Source organism: Candoia aspera, chromosome 4 (genome assembly GCF_035149785.1).
Source record: "Candoia aspera isolate rCanAsp1 chromosome 4, rCanAsp1.hap2, whole genome shotgun sequence".
Taxonomy (NCBI): domain Eukaryota; kingdom Metazoa; phylum Chordata; class Lepidosauria; order Squamata; family Boidae; genus Candoia; species Candoia aspera.
Window position 1 is genome coordinate 7,286,020 of NC_086156.1, and position 26,127 is coordinate 7,312,146.

The following is a 26,127-nucleotide window of genomic DNA, read 5'->3' on the forward strand; positions in this document are numbered from 1 at the left end:
GGATGATGCAGGAAGAATCGGCTTCAGCTGAATTTCATCTGGAGAGATCAGATATTCTGGAGATGGTGGAGGAGAGCTAAGTCAAGTCTCTCAACTCTAGGTGACTTCATGGGTACGTCCATGTACTTTTCTCAGAAATACAAGTAATCCTCACTTAACAACCATTCATTCAGTGACGGTTTGGACTTATGGTGCTGAAAAAACTGATTTACAACCAGTACTCACACTTACAACCATCACAGCATCCCCATGGTCATGTGATCATGATTTGGATGCTTGGCAACCAGTTTGCTTATATGACTGTCACAGTCACATGATCGCCATTTTTGACCTTCCTGGCTGGCTTCTGGCAAGCACCATCAGTGGGGAACCATGTGATTTGCTTAACGACCACATGGTTCACTTAACCCCTGCAGTGATTTGCTTAACGACCGCCACAAAAAAGGTAATAAAATCGGGTTGGGTTCACTTAATGACCACTTCGCTTAGTAACCGAAATTCCAGTCCCAACTGTGCTTGTTAAGCAAAGACTACTTGTATGGAAATAATCTCCCATTGCCTTCTTCTGGGCTGTTTCTTCAATTTCATTGTCTATTCTAGAACTGTAGGATTTACAGGTGGTATCCCATCCAACTGATGACTGGGGAAGGCAATGGCAAACCACCCCGCGATAGTCTGCCAAGAAAATGTTGCGAAAGCAGCATCCCCCCAAAGGGTCAGGCATGACTCGGTGCTTGCACAGGGGACCTTACACCTTTCACATCCCATCCAAGTGCTAGCCAAGCCCAAACTTGGCCAGATGCTGCCCTCTTGCTGTGTAAATGGCTATTTTCTCTGTATAGACTTCCTCAGTGGCTCAAACATTCTTTTCTCATCCTCTCTCGCTACATTCAGCATTTATCAAATGGAGTCACAAATCAGCAAAGATACTCTTTTTCTTTTTTCTTTTCTCCAGATGAATTGGTTGCAGGAATTTGACCTGCTGACGCAAAGATCTATACTCATACAGCTCTTTTCAGACACTGGTCTTAGCCCAAACATTATGAAAACGAGCATTAAGGAGTGGATCAAAAAAAGTCAAAACGGTGGCCACGGATGTGTGATCAAAATGATGAAATGCATGTAGAAAGGGATGGGGGCAACCATGGCCTCCATCTTGACTTTATTGACCCCTCCCCAGTAAGCTGGCCTTTTCTCACCTCCAAGCTGTGATTTCAATGATTTATGCAGCCCAATCCAGCTGTTTTCTGTACCCCAAAACACTCAGCATGCAGCAAAACACGGCACAGAGCAAAGCAAGTTCGGGATACTGCCTTAGCTGCTCTTTCCCTTACCATTAAGGACCGTTTCAAGAGAAAAGCTGTGCTTCAGCGTTTCCTCACGTTCTTTTATTTTCTTTATTCGCTATTTCTTTGTATCAGTGTTTCTCAACCGTGGCAACCTGAAGGCTTGTGGACCTCAACCCCCAGAATTGGTCTACTGCTGCTCTATATGCTTTCTCTAAAAAATTAAGTAAACGAATAAAAAGATGAACGGGGCTCTAATCTCAGCTGGTTTCTTCTTGCTTGGGGGTGCCAGCGAGGATTTGCATCGACAGGGGTCTCCGCCCGGGGGGTCAAAAAAGTCAAGATGGCAGCCACGCCCATGCAATCAAAGCCCCGCCCCTTTTTGATGCGCACGTTGAAAAGGGGGTTTGATCAGGTGGTCGTGAACTTTACCTTGACTTTTTTAAGCCCCCCCCGCAAAACCCGGTTTTGGAAACGAAGTCCGCGAGGAAAGCGCTCTGCCTGCACGTGGCTAAATTTAACGTTCTATTTCGCCTCCGTTGCGGCCCCAGGAAGCGGCTCTTCTCCAGAGCCCTGCAGGTCGACCACCGTCGCCCCTCCATCCCCTGCTCGGTGACCCGGGTGGCCAAGCGGGGTTACAGGCGCTGGCCGCAAATCACCGGGAGACGATTTTCTGCTTCTCCGGGCGCCCGGATGTGTTGCGACTCGGACTGGCCACCCTGGCAGGGGTGGGTCACTGCCCAGCGTGCCCCTCCCAAAATGGCCGCCGGGGCAGTCTTGGCACGCCGCGCACGCGGGCACCAGGGTTGGGCGCAAGCGCGGGAAGCTGCCCGGCCGCTCGGGGCGGCGGCGGGGATCCCCGGGAGCAGGGAGGCGGCTCCGGGACGGGCTTTCCCCCCTGCCGGACCTGACCCCAGCCCCGATCATGGCGAGCCGCCTGCCCCCCTGCGTCGTGGACGGCGGCACCGGGTGAGTGAGCCAGCGAGCGAGCGCCGCGCCTCCCGAGGGCGAGCCCGGCTTCGCACGGCGGGGCTGCCGGCTGCTGGCCCGCTGTATCCCCGCGTCCCCTTCCCAGAAGCACCGCCTCCTCCTCCTCCTCCTCCTCCCGCAGCACTAGCGCCTTGGCTTGGCTGGGCTGCGGTGGCGGGGAGAGGGGAGACGCCGCTGTCTGCTCGCCGCCCCCATCCCAGGGCCGGAACAGGGGGCAGTTTGGGCAGCGGCCGCGAACCTTCCTTAGCCTCCTCCCCCAGCACTAGCGCCTTGGCTTTGCCGCTCTCCTGGCGGAGGTTTACTTTCGGGGCTCTCCTTGCCTGCTCCGACCTCCCTCCTCGGTCTCAGGACGGGGACCCCCTTTCCACCTTCTCCCTGCGCTGGATCCACTTCTCTGCCCATCCTCATCTCACCCTATGGCTGTGCTAGGGGGGTGGGGGGCGTTGTGCTGTCGGGGGCTTGTCTCCTGTGCAAAAAAAGAACGCTTCCTTCTCCCTAATGGCAGATCAACACCCCCCCTACAACAGTCTCCTTAGGAATAATTAGGAATAATTATTACCATAGGAATAATTAGCTCAAGGCTCCAGGAGCAGTCTTTCTCAACCTTGGCGACTTTAAGCTGGGTGAACTTCAACTCCCAGAATTCTGGGAGTTGAAGTCCACGCAGTTTAAAGTCGCCAAGGTTGAGAAACACTTATTGCAACCCCCCCACCCAGCCATAGCCAATGCCTCTCCTTTAACTCTTTGCAAGCCCCCCCCCCCCCGACGCAAATCTTTAGCTCCGTTATTTCCTCCTCTAAAAAAGCCAACCCATTCTGAAATACTCTTAGCGGACGAAACGGGGTCCTTCTCTGTCCTATTCACCCCGCCGAGACAGAATCAGCCCTTCGTCCTTTATTACAGAAGGGGGAAAAAACAGCCCCGCGATGCATCTTTCTTCTTGCTCCGTTTCTATCATCCTTTGCCGGTTTTGTTACCGTCTCTAGAAATACGCGTCGAGCTCTCCCTTATTATTCCTCAGCTCTGGGCCACTCTTTTTCGCGAACCCAGGACGTGCCCGCAGAAGAACCGGCCCCCATTTTATAGCTGCGTTTCCCAAGGAGGCAGATCACTTGGCCAACTTCGGCTTCCATTCATTCTCGTTTCTTCCTCTGCTCCATTCATTCTGGAAGATGCTAGAGCAGTGTTTCTCAACCTTGGCAACTTTTAAGATGTATGGACTTTGACTCCCAGAATTCCCCAGCCAGCATGCCGGCTAGGGAATTCTGGGAGTCGAAGTCCATACATCTTAAAGTTGCCAAGGTTGAGAATCACTGTGCTAGAGGGAACTAAACAGACTTCTGGAGCTTTCTGGTTGAAATAGGTGACCTTACAATCAGCTGTTGTGTAAATGAGTCATGTGGTAACATTGTGGAAGGTAGAACATTCCACCCCCACCCAAAAGCGAAGGAGAAAAGGCAGGAATTTGAGGAGTTTGTGAAATTTTAATGACAGTTCTTTCATGTTGTATCACAAATTGTTTTAAAAAAACATTTCTCATTTTTGAAAGAAGTTTGAAACAGCTGGTTATAATGATCCCAGCTATTTCTTTTCAAATGTGCAAATTAAATGCAGTTTATAGCATTTGATTTCAGATGTTGGATTTCGTGTTGAATTTTTCCCTTTAGTGCGGCATCCACATTTTTCTATTTTAGGTTTATCTGATGAAACATGTACCTTGGCTCCTACTTTCCCAATAATATGAATTATTGGACAAAAAGTATCCTCCCCTCTTGAGAAATCTTTCTTTTTCTTTTTCCAAAGATTTGGAAATTCTATTTACCTTGCTTCCTGGTCTGCTTTTTTTCCTGAAGACTCAGAGTTAAAAAGTAAAATATCATTAAGCAGCATAAACCTCACCATGCTGTCCCAATCTCTGAATGTTTTAACCCTGATCCTGAAACAGATCAAACAAATAAAAAAGAGAACAATTAATACAGTATATTAAATCAACATTAATTAGAATATTATTTATCTATTTATTTGTTAATCAAATTTATCACTGCCCATCTCCCACAAAAGGGACTCTGGGCGGTTTACAATAAAACATAAATAAGAGGAATATAAAACTATAAAATGCTATCATACATAATAAAAATAAATATAATAGGAACATGATGGCTAAAAGTTCTCTGTGATTCGCAAGCAGAGCAGGGTCCTTCTAAGAGACTAGCCATCCCCAGGAATGACTACTCTCCCTCCTGCTCCAGGCATGATGACAGAACCAGGTATTTAGTTGTTTCCTAAAGTCCAGGAGGGAGGGAACCAATCTCACTTCTGGGGGAAGGATATTCCAAAGGGTGGGAGCTGTTGCCAAGAGGGCCCACCTCCTGGACCCCCCCAGGTGGAGTTCTCTTGCAGACGGGGTCTGTAGCATGCCCTCTCTGCATGAACGGGTGGGACAGGTTGATGTGATGGGGAGGAGACGGTCCCTTAGGTAGCCTGGCCCCATGCCATGCAGGGCTTTAAAGGTGATAACCAACAGCTTGAATTGGAACCTGAAGCAAACTGGTAACCAATGCAGCTCGCAGAGCAAAGGAGTGACATGCGCTGATCTTGGAATGCCTAAGATCGTCCGTGTGGCTGCATTTTGCACCAGCTGTAGCTTCCGGATACTCTTCAAGGGTAGCCCCATGTAGAGCACATTGCAGTAGTCTGTATGGGAGATGACCAGGGCATGAGTGACTGTTTGAAGGGCCTCTCGCAAACAACCAATGGGAGGGAGTCCCAGTATAATCAAATACTTTGAAGTGTTAAGTTACATGCAGGGCATTATTTTGCAGAACTATAGATAAGAGTCATGGGAGTGCTTAAGGGCCTCCTGTCTGTATTCCCATAATTTGAACATTTATTTATAATGATCTTATTGTGGGAAAAAACAGCAATAGCAACAACAATGAAGCAATAAAACCCAAATCAAAATTCATAGATATAAGGGTGGTTGTGCATCCTTGGTTCTAGAAGTAAGCCCATCAGATATATAACCTTGTCTATGAATGATGGTTATTTTTATATGGAACTGAAATAGAAAAAGGATATTTCTGTTTTCTACTTTACGTAATAACCAGTTATCCAAATTACAGTGGTTGCATCAGTCACTGTCCCCAATGGGTTGCAGGGATGGTACATGCTAATAAATCTGCATCTGTGTTTTATGCAATCCAACATTGTTTTGGTAATTGATTGACCCTTTGTTCATTAATTACTTGTCCTCTTTCTAAACTCCAGAGCATGCTTGGGATAGTTTTGTTTTTACTGCATTTTTTGCTGGATCTGTTAATACCTACGTAAACACGACACTGTTTGCCTGTTTCATCTCTCCTGTTGTCTTCTATCAATCTTCTCTCTTTGATAGTTCTAGAGATCAGCTTACATGTTGACCCTAAAGCCAGAAGGCATACCAATCTATTTAAAACTTCCTAGATCGCATGCCTCTGATATTATTCAGTTCAGTTGAGGTGGAATTGCATACTAACTGTTAATTTCAGTCTGATGAGTAATCTGGTGAGCTTCCAGACTTTACATTTTTGGTGTAAGGTTTGCAATTGAATCTATACTGCTAAATATATATACATATTTCAGAAGTAGGTCTCCATGAACAGGTAGGACTTCTGAGAAACATGCTGAGGATTGTCCTGTAAATCGATACAACCCCTCAGAATATATTTGGAGTGCAAGATCAAAGCCCTGTATACCATATCAGATAATGACATTAACTCTAGAGAGGTAGGGACACGATAGATTGATTTCACTTCACATGCCAAAACATCTTGGAGCATTGCATGCAAAATAGGCATGATGCAAATTTCTTCCTATGGGATAGAACCCGGGGAGAGAGATTTAAAGAAAGAGATTCGAACGTTACAGATTTGTAATGTCCATTTTTAGCAGCCCTCTTCTATTTTTGGCACCTTTCAGTTGTGTTGAAACTAAAGTTGTGGCTGTGAATCTGGAATTTGCAAACTATAGGCATTTGGAGGGTTCCAAACTGGGGAAGATTGCATAAGGAAGTAATTTAAGATCTGCCAGTTTGATGGGAAGGTATGAGAGTTACAATATCATTAAAAGTAAAGTCCTCTTTGAGATGACTTTCAGTTCTGGTCACTTTATGGCCCACAACCATCCATGCAGTTTTCCTAACAAAAATACAGAAGCGTTTTTACCATTGCTTTCATCTAGGATGTTTTTTGACTCCACAGTCTAGTCAACCGTTGGGATTCCCTAGAGACTTCGAACCCTGCTTGGTTTCCTAACCCAGACACCTGCTCTACTCTGTCTCTTATGCTGCCAGTTGAAGAACAAGTGCTTGCGTGCAGGGCTTAGGAAATGATGACCAGCGTTTGCCAGTCCGAAATAATACTAGCTCAAGGGGAAGTCTGACTCCTGTACATACAATTCAGTTGCAGGGGAAAGGTCTTTTTTTTTTGGACTCAGACTAGAAAGGCAGAGTATCAGTCAAATCAAAGCATAAATAAATCGATAAAGTTGATTCATCCACAGATGTTTTTGAGAGAGAGAGACCAGAGTTCTGGGAGTGAGAACATGGTTTGCATAGAAAGGTATAAATTAATCCTTGGTCATGGCTAGCCAGAACGACCTCTCATTAGGTTAGAAACAATATCAATGACCTTATGAGCTGTTGCCAGTAAACATAAGTAGAGGTTATAGAGCTAGAGGATAGACTATTAATGGATGTCCAAATTAGCCTTGGACATTTCTTGCTTCGAAGTATTTTGCCCTTTAAGGTCATGCATGTACTTTATTTTATTTGTTTATTTAATTTTTATCCCGCCTTTATTATTTTTATAAATAACTCAAGGCGGGGAACATACCTAGTACTCCTTCCTCCTCCTATTTTCCCCACAACAACAACCCTGTGAGGTGAGCTGGGCTGAGAGAGAGGGACTGGCGGGACTAGAACTCTCCTACCACGCCTGATTGGCTCTTGTGCTGAGAGAGAGGGACTGGCCCAAGGTCACCCAGCCGGCTTCCGTGCCTAAGGTGGGACTAGAACTCTCCTACCACGCCTGATTGGCTCTTGTGCTGAGAGAGAGGGACTGGCCCAAGGTCACCCAGCCGGCTTCCGTGCCTAAGGTGGGACTAGAACTCTCCTACCACGCCTGATTGGCTCTTGGGCTGAGAGAGGGACTGGCCCAAGGTCACCCAGCTGGCTTTCATGCCTGAGGCGGGATTAGAACTCTCCTACCACGCCAGATTGGCTCTTGGGCTGAGAGAGAGGGACTGGCCCAAGGTCACCCAGCTGGCTTTCCTGCCTAAGGCGGGACTAGAACTCTCCTACCATACCTGATTGGCTCTTGGGCTGAGAGAGAGGGACTGGCCCCAGGTCACCCAGCCGGCTTTCCTGCCTAAGGCGGGACTAGAACTCTCCTACCATACCTGATTGGCTCTTGGGCTGAGAGAGGGACTGGCCTCAGCTGCTTTCCTGCCTAAGGCGGGACTAGAACTCTCCGTCTCCTGGTTTCTAGCCCAGCAAAGTCCCATAAAAAACATAAAATAATTGGTTGGATCCAGACTAAGTTACTCATACATTGTTTTATGCTGGTTGCTGGGAATTGGAGTATGTGAGACAAACGATGTCTGATAGATCTAGTCATAATGGTCTGTCCTGCATCTCTTCTGCTGAACCTTAAAGAACATGGTTTGTACTCTAGGCTTGTAGAATGATGAGCAAGATAGGTCGATTAGTCCAGACAAATACAGTAAATAGCACAGTGAAATGCAATTAGGAGATTCAGTCTTGGTGAAATCATGGAGTCAGCTCTAGAGATAGTTCCCTGTGTATTTGGTTATCTGGGGTAGAGTAAGATATTGTCTCAGTGCAAGGCTGGCAAGATGGAGCTATTACAAAGGATGATAGAACCTGACCTTCCACAAGTATAGTCTATCTGGTTATCTGACTCTTGATTGTAATTCCCAAAGGCCAATGGCTGTCCTTCAGCCTCAAGGTTCTGTGTGGGTGAGGGATAGATGAAGCTACAGAGCAATCATCCTTGGAATTAGACATGATAGAAGAACCATAACCTTAAACTGGGCATAGATGGAAATATGGAGGGCTCTTCCATGTGATCTTCTCAGTGACCCTCCAGGTATGTCAGTTCTCAAAAGCAAGGGAGATAGATGACTGTTCTTAAGTTACTTAGGACTAACTACTTCCATAGGTTTTAGTGGAGCCAAAGCCTAAGTGAAACATTAGTCAGTAATGTCAAAATCAGTATATAGCAATTAGTTTTAATGTGAATCATCAATTATATTCGGTCCAGTAAGAATGGCGAAATAATAAAGCACGAAGCAGAATTAAATATCACAGTATTCTAACAATTCTTAGGACTCTTTGGGCTTTCTTGAAGGCCTGTCATTATGGGGTGAACCCCACTGACCCATGAGAAAGCTCTGCAAATCTGATCAATGGAAAAGCTGGACATGCAGCTATGGTCTTTAGCACTGGCCTTAGAGGATGGGGTGATCAGTAAATGAGTAAAGGTTGTCCTCAACTTATGACTATTTGTTTAGCAACCATTGAAGTTACGACAGTGCTGAAAAAAGTGACTTATCATTGGTCCTCGCACTTACGACCATCACAGTGTCCCTTTGGTCACATGATCAAAATTTGGGCACTTGGCAACCAGCATGTATTTATGATGGTTGCAGCATCCTGGGGTCATGTGGTTGCCATGTGAGACCTTCCCAGCCAGCTTCCAACAAGCAAAATCAATGGGGGAAGCCAGATTCACTTAACAGATTCACTTAAGGACTGTGGCAAAAAAGGTCTTAAAATCGGGTGTGACTCACTTAACAACCACCTCGCTTAGTGTTGGAAGTTCCAGTCCCAATTGTGGTCATAAGATGAGGACTACCTGTATGTCTTGCTGAAAGCTGAATACTAGGCATTAAAGCTAGGCCTAGAAACACTCTGGTAATCAGTACGACATATAGAATGCAGCCTAAGTGTTGCCTCTTTTGACCTCATGCTTGCCATCAAGCAGTAGTCGAGGTGGTTGTAGTTTCCAGGTTACTCTTAGAATATATTCCTCTGTTCCAGCATGTTTTGAACTACAGTTACCATCATTCTCAGCTAGAATTACTGATGGCCAGGAATAAAGGAAATATAGTCTTCAAATTTCTGTGGGGGGCAGGACCAACAGGTTGTCCACCACTGAACTGAAATGAAATCCATCCTGCCCAGAAGATGTTGATCAGCATTCTGGTACCATCCTCCTGGACATTTTGGAATGTTGGCATTCAATTTATCCCCACCAAAACACCTTACAAGCTGGTCGAAGCAAGCTTTGAAGGTTTCAGCAGTGGTGGTGGTGAAATAAGATTTCTTTATGGCCATCCCTGCTGCAGGCTAATTTTGACGACGGCTTCTTGCATACATTTGTATTTGTTCTAAGTCTTCTGTGGCTTGTGTTTCCTTTCTCCAAGCCAAGTGTAGAAACCTGGCAGCCTGGATGAAGAGGAGTATTCGTGCTTTATTAAATTTTATGCCTCTGCCTGCATGGAATTCTTGATAACAATATGCCTTCATTTTATACAGAAAAAGCTGGCCCAACCCGATGCATTCATTTACTTAGCGTACAAGCCGATTTGAACAAACATGGCTTTATTCCACGCTGAGTCTCTGAAGATCCATTTGCTTCTCGTTTTAGGTACACAAAACTGGGTTATGCCGGAAACACGGAGCCACAATTCATTATCCCATCATGTAAGCAGGGGTTGCTCTGTTTTCAAAGTATGTGCTCATTGGTGAAAAGAAACAAGCAGTTGGCTTCTCAACTGTCTAGTGAGTTTTTGTGGGGGTGGGTGGGATGTATGGATCTCTTTTTCTAGGAAATGGTATTTACTAGATTAGTGTCCTTGGCTGGTATGTAGCTGGAGAGACAAAGCTCTCCTTGCCAAGATTGGCCCTCATTAAACCACTTTCTGGTTGCTATGACAAATCCTCTTTCCTTCCTATCTCTATTATGTGGCTGCCAGAGATCTGCCTTAACAAACAAGTGACTTCCTTTTTACCTGACACCATGGATACAGCTTGAAAGATCTCTTGGGTGTCCTTTGGCCAGCTTGAATCCCGAACTGAAGATGCCATCTGGCTGTGGAACCAAGCACCTCTCTAACAGCAAAGATTTAACAGTTCCCCAAAGCAGGTGTATCAATGGGTTTGTTTATTTGCTTTATGACTCTTTTGTTTAGGCATTGCAGTAAGAGAAACAGCCAAAGTAGGTGACCAGGCGCAGAGGAGACTGGCCCAAGGCGTGGATGATCTAGATTTTTTTATTGGAGATGAAGCTCTAATTAAACCCACCTATGCTACAAAGGTAAAACTGGAGCAATAAGGGGAGCTTCGCTGTTGAAGTCAGAGACATGAGTCTCTCCCAAGTTACAATATTGTGCAAGGTGCTGGTTGGGTGGGGTGACAGACCAGACCTTTGTTTCTACAATGTAAAGATGACATGTTCATTCATGGAATGATGTTACGGTTCCTTCTCCTTTGCTTCAGTGGCCTATCCGGCATGGCCTTGTGGAAGACTGGGATCTTATGGAAAGGTACATGGAACACGTTATTTTTAAGTATCTTCGAGCTGAGCCAGAAGATCACTATTTTTTAATGGTAAGACCAGGAGGCAAATGGTATGTCACGCTTAATTTTCTTCCTACTCTCAGTTTTCAGAGGACATATGCTGGAAATTAGGAAAGAGAGAAGATTTTTTTTCTATCCCCTTCCAAGTGAATCTCTTTGAGATTGTTGTTTCTCAGTGCAGTTAGCAATGGGAAAGCAGTGATCCTTTTAGTTGGGATGTTTGTAAGGTGATCAGAGAAGGATTTTACACGGGACACAATAGTTCTGTTCCAGCTGTGCTATTTCTCCACTATCAGCAACTGGAAACAGATCCAGAGGAGGGCACTATGAAAATTGGTGAGAAGGTTTATATCCTGGTTTGCGACACTGGACTCACATTTTGGCGTTAGTAATATAAGTACGTGCACATCCTTGAAGGAAAAAAAACTGACTTGGAAAATAATAATGCCCAACTCACAAAAAGTTGGAATGTGGTCCAGGATTCATCTGACAAATAGATTCACAATCCTGGTTTTACATGAAGGATGCACACACAGTGCCCCGTTTACAAAATAATATTCTAAGAACCTCAATAAATTACAAGTGAATTAGAGTCAAGTGAGCCAGCGTGAGATAATAAATATGGCAGAATGAATTACATTAAGCTATAGAGAAAACAAACAAAAAAAAGTAAATACTCAACACTGTTTAACTATTGCCAATATATCCAAAATAATTTAGCCATCAATTCACTAGCTGCCTCCTCAGTTTGATAGCAGCTGTCCATAATTTAGCCGTCACAAAGAAAGAATCTCAATAAACATAAATGTTATCAACCTGGATAAAATATGTGATTGGTATCTTTTTAATTTAACTCTGCCTTTCAAAACTAGACAGAACCGCCACTGAACACACCTGAAAACAGAGAATATCTTGCAGAGATCATGTTTGAATCTTTTAACATACCGGGACTTTACATTGCTGTGCAGGTAAAAATCAAATCAGTTCTATCCGGCCTGCGCCTTTAGTGCAGGAAATAGAGGCTTCTCTGTGCATTTAGTTTTTAGTTTTTTCAGAGTATATTCTGGAGGTGAAATAGATAGGATTAAGCAGAGGGCCCAAAAAGTCAGGATGGCAACTGCAATTTAAAAAAGGACGGAGTTTGGATCATGCAGTTGCAGCCGCCATCTTGACTGTTATACAGGTAGTCCTCACTTAACAACCACAATTGGGACCAGAATTTTGGTTGCTGAGCGAAGCGGTCCTTAAGCAAATCTGACCTGATTTTATGACCTTGTTTGTGGTGGCCGTTAAGCAAATTGCTGCAGGTGTTAAGTGAACCACATGGTCATTGAGTGAATCATGTGGTTCCCCATTGATTTTGCTTGCCAGAAGCTGGCCAGGAAGGTTGAAAATGGTGATCATGTGACCACAGGATGCTGCAATAGTCATAAATGCAAACCAGTTGCCAAGCACCCAAACTGTGATCACATGACCGCAGGGACGTTGCAATGGTTGTAAGTGTGAGGACCAGCTGTAAATTATTTTTTCAGCAAGATCATAAGTCCGAACCATCACTAAATGAATGGTTGTTAAGTGAGGACTACCTGTAACCCTCTCAGCAAATGTTCCTGTGATTGATCTAGAGAAAGTGTTTTTACCTGGGCCTATGTAGAAATGTTGAGTCTCTGATAAAGATCTGATCTTAGATAAATTGACATCATAGGGGCTGTGGTGGCTCAATGGTTAAGGCGCTGAGTCAGAGGACCATTAAGGTCGGCAGCTCGGCAGTTCGAAACCCGAGAGCACAAGCTGCATGACAGAGTGAGCTCCCATCAACTTGTCCCAGCTCCTGCTAACCGAGCAGTTCGAAAGCATGCAAATGCAAGTAGATAAATAGCTACCACTTCAGCAGGAAAATAACAGGGACATGAAAGGAGCCCTCTTGGGCATCCCCCGGGCAACGGTGATGTCACCGGCAAATCCTTTCAATACAGAAGCACCTTGGTAGGTGCTTCTGATACACACACACACAGACACACACAAAAAGGGAAAGAGGAAGTGGTGCCATGTTCCACATCCCATCTTAAAAAGTCTGCTTTTGTTGTGGTCTTTCTATTTCATCTCTGTAGCAAAGGTATTTAACAATTTCCCAGACGTTTTCCCTTTTTTCACAACTGCATTCTCTCTCTCTCTTTCTTCCTTTCTTTTTTTCTCCCAGTTTAGAAGGAATTTGATTGATAATCCGCAGGTATATGCTAGACACTGTAGGTGGAGTCATAGGGAGATTGAGGGAATCAGGTACTGTTTAGCCTTGACAAGAGAATATTTTGAAGAGGGGAGTTGTAACCATTACTCTTCAATTCTTGAATGGATGTTACACAGAAGAAAATCAAGAGTTGCTCTGTGGCATCACAACATGAAACAGACAGACTAATGAACATGTTAGAATAATCAGCGTTCTTGGACAGTAGAAGCCAGAAGCCAAAGAGATGGTGGGCTCCCACCACTGGAGGTGTTTAGGCGAAGGTGGGCAGATGGCCATCTGTCATGGATGCTTCAATTTGGATTCCTGCACTATGGAGAAGGTGGGACTCAGTGGCCTACATGACCCATTCTAGGTCTACAATTCCATAATCCTCTTGCTTGTTTACTCTGTTAAATGGTACTCCAGTGGGGCTGGAGGTTGTTCAAAGTAGGTACAAATGATGACGACAATAGCTATAGTTTCCTCCAATTCTTATAGGACCAAGGAATTTATGAAGCCACATGACCTCTCGCTGGGAATTTAGGTAGCTCCACAAAGCTAGAGAAGGTTAGGGGAAACCTGTGCTTCCAGGTGATGTCACCAAGATGTTTGGGGCCATTTCCTTTGGAAAGTTATGGTTCTCCTTCCCCCACAAAGAGTGCCTTATTGGTTCAAGGTGGCCCTGTTTCTTCCCTGTCCAGACACTGCTCCAGGAATCTAACAGAATCTCATGATTATGTTGGTTTGTGGACTAACGAGCATGGGGGCCACAGGAAACAGCTATAGAAGTGGCAGGCAAAACTCTAGGAAGACCATTCTGCCCCGTGTGTGCTCCTTGGATCTGAGGTGTAGAAGGTGCTTTTGTTTTAAATTTTCTTTTATTAAATTTTCTTTTACATTTTCTTTTTTTTCTTTGGTTTAAAAAGCAACAAGGGGAAAAACAATATTTAGTCTTTTATTTATTCACTTCTTTATTTCATTTATAGGGTCTCACTTAGGCTGGGAATTAACCTACTGGTTAGGAAATTGGTGGGAAATTCTATATTACTGCCGTATTTTTCAAATAATCTTTCGCAGGCAGTGCTAGCCTTAGCTGCATCTTGGACTTCGCGACAAGCTGGGGACCGTACTTTAACAGGCACAGTTATTGACAGTGGGGATGGGGTGACCCATGTCATTCCAGTGGTAAGTATTATTATTATTATTATTAATTTTCTATCCCGCCTTTATTATTTTTATAAATAACTCAAGGTGGGGAACATACCTAATACTCCTTCCTCCTCCTATTTTCCCCACAACAACAACCCTGTGAGGTGGGTTGGGCTGAGAGAGGGACTGGCCCAAGGTCACCCAGCCGGCTTTCATGCCCGAGGCGGGGCTAGAACTCTCCTGCCACGTCTGATTGGCTCTTGGGCTGGGAGAGAGGGACTGGCCCAAGGTCACCCAGCCGGCTTTCATGCCTAAGGCGGGACTAGAACTCTCATACCATGCCTGATTGGCTCTTGGGCTGGGAGAGGGGGACTGGCCCTAGGTCACCCAGCCGGCTTTCATGCCCAAGGCGGGACTAGAACTCTTCTACCACGCCTGATTGGCTCTTGGGCTGGGAGAGAGGGACTGGCCCCAGGTCACCCAGCTGGCTTTCATGCCTAGGGCAGGACTAGAACTCACAGTCTCCTGGAGCCTTAACCACTATGCCTAAGCCTGGAGCCTTAACCACTATGCTCTTAGGTTTTCTGTTTTGGGGGCCCTGCTTATTGTGACAGAGAGCATGTTTTAGATCTAAGGAGGTGAGGTGAAGAAATGTATCTTATTTTATTTATTTATTGAATTTCTCGACCGCCCAACTTGTATATGACGGCTCTATGCGGTTTACAATAATAAAAATAACATATCATTAAAAAATACAATGTACATATAAATGTATATAAATGTAATATAAATATAAAAATACAAATATAAAACATAAATACAAGATGGGAAATCAAGATCTTACCGTTGGCACCATCACGGTGCCAGCCACCTCCATGCATGGCTATTGCCTCTCCCACCCCAAGCCAGGTGGCATAACCAGGTTTTAACCGCCTTCCTGGGGCAGTCTACAACAGTCTACAGGGAAAAAAATCTATGACAAGCAGGAAAAAAACTAGGACAGACTACAGCAATGTTTCTCAACCTTGGCCACTTTAAGACGGGTGGACTTCATCTCCCAGAATCCCCAGCCAGATCCAATGTGGTGGATTGTGGGCCAGGTTGGGCGTGGACGTGGGAGCAGTGCTTCCAAGATCTTAGCCCAGGGGAGAGAGGACTTTGCATGGAGTCATCCATTTTTTTTAAAGGATTCAAAAACATGTGGTTTCTTCAGGCTACGTACTTCGCAAAATTAGTGGTATTTTTCATTTGCTTTTCGTATTGCAGACGTTTGTGGTGCAGTATGAATTTGGCTCTGCTGTTTGAAAGAAGAGGGCAAAAGTCCCAACGTGGTCTTCAAAACCCAGGGATGTCCACAGGGTAGGGGCGAAAAAGTCGAGATGGCGGCAGCAGTGCAACTGAAGGCCCGCCTATTTTTCATGCACGTCGCACTCTGTAGTCACTCCTGCCGTAACCCGCGGGTCACATGAAAGATAGTCTTCTAGATCCAGCCTAAGTTGATTGTGTCTCCATTGCTAGCTCATTTTTGTGGGCAGAGGGGACCCTTGAAGAAGCTAAAATCTGAAACTTTATTAAGTAATAAGTGATTGAAGAAGAAAAAACCCTCAGCCTCAAATTCTGAACTGACTCCTGTTGGACTGCTAAAGCTAAATCTGTTTTTTTTTTTACCCCCTTGGAAGGCAGAAGGTTACGTAATCGGTAGCTGCATCAAGCACATCCCCATTGCAGGTAGAGATATCACGTATTTTATTCAGCAACTCCTAAGGGAGAGAGAGACGGGAATCCCTCCGGAGCAGTCACTGGAGACGGCGAAGGCTGTAAAAGTAAGTACTTTCTACCTTACTAAACTCTCCAGAAATACTGAACGGATTGTCAGAGGATCAGTGAAATGTAAACTGTGCTCTCTATGGTTTCTATGTATCCCATTCATCTTAAGATGTTGTACAAGGGAGTAGGTTCTGTCACAGAATACAGGTAGTCCTTGACTTATGACCATTTGTTTAACAACTGTTCGAATTTACGATGGCCCTGGAAAAAGTGACTTACGACCGGTCCTCGCACTTCCGACTGTCACAGCGTTCCCCATGGTCACGTGATCAAAATTTGGGTTGCTTGGCAACTGACATGTATTTAGGATGGCTGCAGTGTCCCGGGGTCACATGATTGCCATTTGCGACCTTCCTCGGAGGCTTCTGACAAACAAAGTCAATGGGGGAAGCCGGATTCGCTTAACGACCGTGGCAAAAAGGTTGTAAAATCAGGCATGGTTCACGTAATGACTGCATCGCTAGTGACGGGAATTCAGGTCCCAATTGGGGTCATAAGTCGAGGACTACCTGTATCTCAATCCCAGAATGGGCTGTTCCAGCATCAAAACAGATTGTTCCAGGAAGTGCTCCAACCCTTACTTGCAATACTTCCAAAATGCTTGGAACAGCTTGTTTTGGAACTGGGATCTTCTGTGAAGGCCACATTTGAAGTGCTTCAGAGCAGTGTTTCTCAACCTCAGCAACTTTAAGATGGGTGAATTTCAACTCCCAACCCATTGGGGCATGAACATAACTGTCAGCCCCACTAGGTAGACCCGACCAGGAAATCAACTCCACAGGAAGGCTGAAATCACTTTTATTGAGATTGGCTATAATAACAGACCCTTGCAAGTCTGATTGTGCTGCGCCTCCTCCCCCTTATACTTCAGTGAATCAGGGAGGTGTCTGCCTGAGCCGCGTCTGAATGTTATTTGGATGTTCTGGGCTTAACAAATGCTTCGCTCCCCTTTTGCTTAGGCAGTAGATCCTGTGTATCTCCATCAAGGCCATCTTCCTTCTCCGCAGTAACAGCTGTCTACAGCTCCTGGATGAAATGCACCTTTCTCTGGGATTGCACGACACAACAGCCATGTGATCTTAGCAAAAGGAGCAAGGGCGGTTTTAAGGGGCTGCCTTGAAGTCCAAAATGCTGCCCAACCCTATTAAGTCAACTGTGCTCACGAGTTCTCTGATTAGTATCTTTCTGCCTGCTCATGGCCTTCAGGCCCTGATAATTAACATCTTTTTTTTTTCTCTTTAGAAGTTCGGATGCTTCAGGGTTTTTGTCATGTAGGAACTGGCACTGAACATTGTAGAACCTCTAAACTCAGTCCCTGTAGCAGGTGTAATGCACAATCAGTCCCAGAGGAGTTACCCTTTTAATCTGGTCCTCTTTAATCCAACAAAACAAATGTTTCTTTCTGCATTATTTACAGGAAAAGCACTGCTACATTTGCCCTGACATAGTAAAAGAATTTGCAAAGTATGATGTCGATCCTCACAAATGGATTAAGCAATACACGGGAATCAATGCGATCAGTAGAAACACATTTACTATCGATGTCGGCTATGAAAGATTCCTGGGGCCAGAAGTCTTCTTTCATCCAGAGGTAAGAGACAGGACTGCTCGAGCAGGAGTAGTAGTCATCTACTACTAGCAGTAGTGGTAGTAGTAGTAGTTCCAAGGGTGGTCGTTGTAAGGAAGGAAGGAAGGAAGGAAATGGCACTTATGGGGGTAAGGCACCATCTTGTGGCCAAATTACAGCGGGAAGATGTTAGAAAATGCACGCCTCCCATTTCTTTAAGTAAAACCGCTTCAAATTAATTCGTTCGTGTTCGACATGATAGTAATTCTTGACAGAAGGCAGCTTGTATCTTCTGGCCACCTCTTCTTTGGCCAGCAGAATTAATGGCTACAGTTAAGATCCCCGAGGAGTGTGACCATATAGTTTATAATTTATTATCCAAACTGGGCCTCTTGTGCTCAGCGGTGGAAAACTAGCTGGGACTGAAAGCTCAAGGGAAGCAGACGTTTAAGGCGCACCGGCCAGATGCTGTGGAGGAGAAGGTGGCATCTACCCAGGGGCCTCGCAAGGGAGGAAGAGTGGGGAAAGAGTGTGGTGACTCTATCCACGAGAAACTTAAGATGTAATTGCTGTGGTTGACCAGCCCAGCTGGCTTTGTCTTCAAGGACCTCTGATGATGTAGGTCTTTATAAATCAGACCAGAAAATCGATGTACTTGTCAAATAATTTACTAGCTCATCGGGAGAAGAGATAAGCCATCCTCCAGAGTCTGGAGGGGTTTTTTTCCCCCAGCTTTTGGCAGTCTCTTGTATGTCACCTCCTTCTCTTGCTCATCTGCACACAGATCTTGTCCCAAGTGAGGATTTAAGTATCTGCATTAACTGATTATCTGCCTCTCCTGTTTATTTTTAGTTTGCCAATCCAGATTTTATGGACTCTATTTCAGATGTTGTTGATGAAGTTATACAGAACTGTCCCATTGATGTTCGGCGTCCTTTGTATAAGGTACAAAGAGAGACAGAATTACTAAATGACATTCGGGTGAAGGCTGAAGGGTCACATGATTTGTGTCTTCCTTCTGGTTTGATTACAGGTAGTCCTCGACTTACGACCACAATTGGGACCAGAACTTCCATCGCTAAGCAAGGCAGTTGTTAAGTGAGTCATGCCTGATTTATGACCTTTTTTGCTGCAGCCGTTAAGCGAATCACCATGGTCATTAAGTGAATCGTGGTCATTAATTGAATCTGCCGTCCCCCATTGACTTTGCTTGTCGGAAGCCAGCTGGGAAGGTCGTAAATAGCAATCTCATGACCCTGGGACGTTGCAACCATCATAAACACATGCTGGTTGCCAATCACCTGAATTTTGATCATGTGACTGCAGGGATGCTGCAACAGTCATAAGTGTGAGGACTGGTTGCAAGTAAGTTTTTTCAATGCTGTTGTAACTTCAAATGGTTGCTAAATGAATGGTCATAAGTCGAGGACTACCTGTAGTAGCTTGTAGATAGAGGGGTGAATAGAAATAGATTGTGATCTTGAAAACATTCTTGTTGGTAGATCTGGTTTTATTTTCAGTGTTATTCCATCACTGAACATTTTGCAGAATTTCTTTTCATTAAAAAGGACTGGAAGAAATTACAGTCACTAAGACACTAGATTTTAAAAAATGATACATAGATATCATAATATATAAATTCCAGATAATACAGTATGAGAAAAAAGGCATAATGAAAGCCCTTAAAAGGCTACAGCCTAGTTCTACACATTAAATTCTTAATTTTTTTTTAATACTGTTGTTCTTTATACTGAAATCCAAATGTTTCCTTGGTCTGCCTAGCTTAATTTAAGCTTCATTTCAAAGTGGAAACCCCCTCCAAGTAGACATTCCTTATGTTGGAGCTCCCTCTTGTGGTTCCAAAAAATCTCATAAAGTTCATAAAAAGGAAAGCTTAAAAGCTTGACCAGATAATTACAGACGAAACAAAGCTAATTGCACCAGGAAAATAAGCTGGTTGCAGGAAAATAAATACAAATAAGGCAAATAGGGTCATAATAAAAATGAATTGTTTCCAGGTTGGTAAAATCATTATTTGCATAATTGTATTGAATATGCTGTTCCTTTATCAATCCGTTGCTGGGTTTCTCACAAAAAAGAAAAATAGTAAGAGTAAAATAAAATCTAAGAAGTACTGCCTTTGCTAAAAAAAATCCTAGCTATATTGATCAGATATAATTTGTTACTGTCCAAATCCCTTTTATAAGCAAATTTGTCATTCTAAAACTATTATTAAAAAAAGGTTAAACTCTTGAGCAGTCAAAAGGAAAAAAAGAGAGTCATTCTACAAAATTAATTAGGCTGTCCTTCCAGATTGTAAAAACATAAATGTGTAAATTCCAGAATTGAAGAGCAGAGTTCAAAAGAGATATAATGAAAAACCCTAAGTCAGTAGATTATTAAGTGAAGTATCTCTTAATTAAAACCTGAAAGTTCAGCTTGGCTGGTTCTCATTGGTCATTACCTGCTGAAAAACCATAGATGGCATTTGGAGAAGGAAGTAAATCTCCTTCAAGATTTTATAGTGTGCTGGGGTCACCCTCTTTGTTCTTCTGCTGAGTATCTTGACATTTAACCATCATCAAGAATGGAAAGGGGATACTTGAAATTATCTCCACTGAAGCCACTGCCTCTGAAGACCCCCTCTTGATTTCAGGAATGAAGCAATACCATTTCACAGTAGAAGTTTGCAAAATACCTTTGCAAAAGGAATTCTAAATGAAAGGCTTTTTAGTACATCTTAATTTGGTGTTTACTGCTGCTTTCTAGCCATTAACGTATATGTGGGTTAATCTGTTGTAACATAACACAATACAGGAATGCCTAGTCAATGTGCATATGCTTTCTTTAACACATACTTTATTACCCATTTGTTATTAACTGCTAAGCAAACTTTTCTCCATGAATAATGGGTTGATAATCCAAAAACTTCATTTAGTCTTCTGACCTTCAGTTTTATAGCACATCATTATTCAAATCATTTTTACCCTGGGTGATATGGATCAGTGCAGAAATTACCCAGACCACCTTTTGCATACAAATTGACGAGTTTCCCATAATTCATTGTCAACTATTTCATATATGCCTGTAGTAGATTCAGTGATTCCCTTCCCCAATTTTTGGATACCTCTTATTAACCATTCCAGATTTGTTTGCTATTAGGTGCAAGACATTTTCTATTGCCCTGGCCGAGTTGAATGAATTAGAAATTCCGAGATGAATGAATTAGAAATTCTAGCAATTCGAAAGGAGTAAACCAACCATTTTCTCAAAACCCATGTCAGTTTAATTAGCACTGATCATTGCAATCTGCCATGTGAGGGAAAAGGATTGGACTTTAAGTCTGTTAAATTCAATAAATAGAATATAACTCTGTACCTCTCTGTAGGCTAAGACAATTCATCAGGTGAGGTAAGATGGCCATGACCTTCTCAGTTATGGAACTTTGGAATTCTTTGTTCTGAAATGCCTGATTAATTTTCATGCTACGTTCAGGTGGCTGCTTAAGATCCTGAAGTGTGTGGGCCTAGGCACAAACCAGTTGGTCCCTCTCCAGCCTAGCTGCTGCGTCCTTTCAATTCTGCTTCAATTCGTTTTCTAAAGGAGATGCTTATTTTTAAGCTATATCTTGAATATTAAGAGAGTTGTCTTCTGTGTGGTTGGAAAATTGTGATAAAAATATTTTTAATTTTGAGAGCCTTTGGGAATGGGCAACTGTTGCTCCGATGGCAGTCAGAAGGCTGTATTTGAGGGCACATTTGCCGAGATTGGCTGGAGTTAACTTCCACTCCTAGTGGTTGGCATTGATACGTTTTCATTGCTTTAAGGGAGTTGCTGGATATAGATTGGAGTTTGATGAAAAAATGTAAGTCTTAAATTGTGAAGGTGGATAGCAGGGACATCCATGGGGGTGTTTGTGTGTGTCAAAAAATGGCACATCTGCAATCGAAGCTCATGTAAACTTTCATATGAGCAATGCTTGTAAAAAAAATTGATTGCACTTTGATTGTACTGGGATGATCACCAGCTTGACTTTTTAATCCCCCCCCAGAATGGCCATCAATGGAACCTTTTTGCCATATGACCATATATAACCTGACGTATCAAAGTTGTGTCCTGTACTCCCTCCAGGGACAGCCTAGAGCAGTGTTTCTCAACCTTGGCCACGTTAAGATGTGTGGACTTCAACTCCCAGAATTCTGGGGAACTCTGGGAGTTGAAGTCCACACATCTTAAAGTGGCCAAGGTTGAGAAACACTGGCCTAGAGAGAAGACTCATAGATTTGATTTTTTGAAAAATAGTTAGGTTGGTTATATTGCCTAAAGGCCAAAAATAATTCTTTACCATGTAGAACATGGTGCTTTCCGGGGGATCTACAATGTTCAGAGATTTTGGTCGTCGGTTGCAGAGGGACTTGAAAAGAGTAGTTGATGCTCGACTGAAAATCAGCGAAGAGCTCAGTGGTGGTCGAATAAAGGTAACCGGATTTTATTTCCCATTAAATGCTTGAATAAGCAAGGCGAGGGCCCCATGCACCGATTAGCAAGGCCTGTAAATCCGATGACACTTTTACAAGCGTGCTAATTGCATCTATTCAGGCCAGAATCCTGCTCTGAGATGGTTTGCAAAGAACAACATTATATTATTTATATGCTGCCAGTCAGTTGAATTCTCCTGGTCCAAAGAATTTCCAGCATTCAGAAAGCTTTAGAGCATTTTCAACCCAGCAGATATACTGCTTTGTAAGAAAATAGTGATTTTCAGCGGTCAGAGGTCTGGTTGCAAGAAGTTTAGCTCAAAAGGTATCACTCTGGTTAATATCAGTGGATGAAAGATGAATGACAGCCAGTTTAGTCTAGTGGTTAAGGTGCTGGGCTAGAAACCAGGAGACCGTGAGTTCTAGTCCCGCCTCAGGCACAAAGCCAGCTGGGTGACCTTGGGCCAGTCCTTCTCTCTCAGCCCTGGGAAGCAGGCAATGGCAAACCACTTCTGAAACATTGCCAAGAAAACTGCAGGGACTTGTCCTCAGGCAATCACCAAGAATCGAAACTGACTTGAAGGCACCAAAAAAGAAAGAGGATGAATATCTTCTTTTTGCCTGACTATAGATGTCCATGTTGTGATTCTTGCAACAGTGTGAGAAAAATGGTGGAACTCCAGTGTGTTGCTCACAATATTTTGGGAGGGTGCTTGAACCTGGCATGTATAATCATATTTCTTTCTAGTCGAATGATACAGTCTCTTGCAGTAGGATTGAAGAGCTCAAATCTTGGGAAGTGGAGCAGAGAGACTTGCAACCCGCATCGCTGGAATCCAAGCTAGCTTCATTAATTCCGCGCAGATGGTTATTCGGAGCCTCCTCTCCCATAATAATTAATTAAACATAGTGTGCAGTTCTAACTGGTAAGAAGGCCTGGTTAACCAAGCCTGGGTTGTGTGCTGATAATATTCTGCTTTTGTTTGTGTTTTACAGCCCAAACCTGTTGAAGTTCAAGTGATCAGTCATCACATGCAGCGCTATGCAGTCTGGTTTGGTGGATCTATGCTCGCGTCAACGGTATGTCTTTTGTGCAACCAGTTGGTCCTAGAAAAGCTGCACATTGTCTGTTCGATTCCTAGGCACAGAGACAGGCTTCTCTTTTATTGTTCCCACCAGGAAATGAGCACATGGTTCTTCCCATTGCTGGCCAGGCTTTCATCTTGCATTCATAAGGTCAATGGACCAGAGCTCCTTTTGTTGGGCAAAACCTGAAAATCAACATCTACATTTCTTCTTCTTGGTTAAAAAAAAAAGCCAGGGACTTCTAAGGACATCTGATTAGATTTGTGTAAATCCAAAGAACATTGGTTACGAACTGTGAGGACCTGCGTTGAAGAAGCAGCCCTAAACATCTGGAGGTGTCTGCAGTCGGCAACTGCTGCTCTCAAAGCCCAGCTCCTCTGCTTCCCTCTCCAGCCTTGAGTCTTGGCTGACCATTCAGTGTACAAAATTGTTTTCACTGTACACTTTTCATACTTCTGTGCTCAATTCAGGAAAGCAAGAGGGGGAAACGCCAGAAAAGTACCTCACAGGTATCACTTTTCTGGTCTCTGATCTGGGATGGCCCCAGTCCAATTCTGAAGCCTCCAAGTTCAGAACCAGCTTTTTGGCAAAGCCCTGCTGATAACATAAGGAAGGAAAAATAGCAAGTCAGAAAGGGCTTTTGCCAAATTATGAGGTCAGAGAGGATTTCAGCAAGTTTTCATCCATGTAGTTAGTAGCATAATGTCTGTTAGAAATGGAACAAAACCTTTCTGTATTACTTTCTTTAAATTTCTGTTCCTTGTCCAAAAGGGTTATGGTAAAAAAAAAAACATCTTAAGCATATGTGTACAGGTAGTCCTTGCTTAATGACCATTTGTTTAGTGATGGTTCGGACTTATGACAGCAGTGAAGAAGCGACTTATGACTGGTCCTTGCACATATGCCCATCGCAGCATCCCTGTGGTCATGTGATCACCATTTTAAATCTTCCTCGGCAGCTTCCAGCAAGCAAAATCAATGGGGAACGGCATGATTTGCTTAACGACCACATGGTTTGCTTAACGACCATGTGATTCGCTTAACGGCAGCTGCAAAAAAGGTGGTGAAATTGGGTCAGATTCACTTAACAACCATGTTGCTTAGCGACTGAAATTCTGGCTCCAATTGTGGTTGTTAAGTGAGGAAGACCTGTACCTTTCTTTCAGAATAAACTGCCGATATATCTTTGCCCTGGGCAGTGAATTCCACACTGCCCCTGCTGTTCCCAAGGGAGATGAAGGTGATCATGCTACGCCAGTATTTTGTCTGGAATGGCTCTCTCATCTTCTTGATTTGTCCTCCTTCACTTGCAGCTTCTGATCAGCCCTTAATTTTTTCTTCCTCAGCCAGAGTTCTTTGAAGTGTGTCACACCAAGAAAGACTTCGAGGAATATGGCCCTAGCATTTGCCGCCACAATCCTGTTTTCGGAATTATGTCATAAGGCTCGTGGTGCAGCGGCGCCTTCTCTGGGGTCTGATGGAGAACCTGCTGCTGACACGGAGGAGAGAGACTTGGTGCAAACACCAAAACTCGGTGTGGTGTGGATGCTCCCTTGCCTACGGCGTGCATTAGAATCAGGGACTTCAAAGACACATACTGCCTAGAACTTAGTGAAGAGAAATGGACTCATCTTGACCATTACATTGTCTCCTTTCTTCAAGATTAGCTTCTAGTATGCAAAATTCGCTTTTGCAGAAAGTGTGAAAGCAGGAACTGCCTAGATCAGTGTTTCTCAACTTTGGCAACTTTAAGATGCGTGGACTACAACTCCCAGAATTCCCCAGCCAGCTTGCTGGCTGGGGAATTCTGGGAGTTGTAGTCCACGCATCTTAAAGTTGCCGAAGTTGAGAAACCATGGCTAGATAAACAGATCCAGATAAGAACCCAAAATGTGGTGGTGTCTCCAAATTCCTCCTGAATTTGATGTTGGTCTTAACCTTGCAGTGTAATTGGCAAGGAGAAACCTCAGCCATTGTAAAATCGGGACGTTGATGCATTAAAAAAAAAACCCTACATTTGCAATATACAAAGGCTTTATTCTGAAATTTTTACACTCAGAATTATGTTTGTGGTTGTGGAAGTGATCCTAATGCCTAGTTAAAGCCCATAAGTCTTCCCTGCCCACTCGGACACACCCAAGGGCATTCTTTGAGGATATCAAGTGTATTTTTAAAATGACAATGCTTTTATTGCGCTGAGCATGTTCTGCTTCTGGAATTAATTTGTAAGATTTATTATTGCTATTTATTTGATTCTTTTGGTCTGGTTTTAAAAATTGGGAACTGATTACTCTTGGTGAAATAAAAACTGTTAATGTGTTCATACAGACAGCTACACTTTCCACATTCTGTCTTGTTGAAGCCTTTTTCCCCCTTTAAAATATTCCATATTTTGCTATGGAATGGGGCAATTTCTCAGTATATTCCTGGGGAAGAGATAGTAAATTTGATCTCAGTCATAACAATCATGATTTTTTTGATTAATTTCAGTAAGAACCAAATGCAGTTGAGTCAAGAATCAACACAATGCTGACATTTTTAAAAATAGCAACTAAAATTGCTGCTGGAAAGCAGTCATTTTGCCAAGTGAATGTTGGCAGTACACTATAGAGGTAGTCTGGGTGTTGCAAAAGAGAAGTGTGGATTGCCAACACCTGCTGTGAGTGAACATTTGCTAGTGCTGGTTCACCATGTTTCTACAAAAAGCAGCTTCAGTGACCCAGTTCTTTTCCTCTGCTTAGCAACTTCTGCTAAAAGAATATGCCAATCTCTGGTCTCAGGCAGTTCACTAGTGGCTATAATTTTTTACTTCTAGTTTCTGTAGTAGAATCCATTTTGATTTTTTTAAAAAAAGAAAATCAGGCTGTAAGAGGACA

At 43.6% G+C, this 26,127-nt stretch overlaps 1 protein-coding gene across 3 annotated transcripts; it reads left to right on the top strand.

Moving 5' to 3' along the window:
- Nucleotides 1-2,111: 2,111 nt before the first annotated feature.
- On the top strand, nt 2,112-25,224 carry ACTR3B (actin related protein 3B). 3 transcript variants are annotated; one of them, XM_063303366.1, is made up of 12 exons: nt 2,112-2,255; nt 9,986-10,041; nt 10,530-10,654; nt 10,837-10,947; nt 11,790-11,885; nt 14,222-14,329; nt 15,973-16,116; nt 17,538-17,711; nt 18,540-18,632; nt 22,040-22,165; nt 23,162-23,245; nt 24,602-25,224. In XM_063303366.1, the coding sequence occupies exons 1-12, from the start codon at nt 2,212-2,214 to the stop codon at nt 24,854-24,856; spliced, it is 1,416 nt and encodes a 471-aa protein (XP_063159436.1). In that variant the 5' UTR covers nt 2,112-2,211; the 3' UTR covers nt 24,857-25,224. The 3 variants fall into 3 exon arrangements, with proteins under 3 accessions (XP_063159436.1, XP_063159438.1, XP_063159437.1); XM_063303368.1 differs by having other exon boundaries at nt 24,598-24,770; XM_063303367.1 differs by lacking the exon at nt 10,837-10,947.
- The last annotated feature ends 903 nt before the right edge of the window (nt 25,225-26,127 follow it).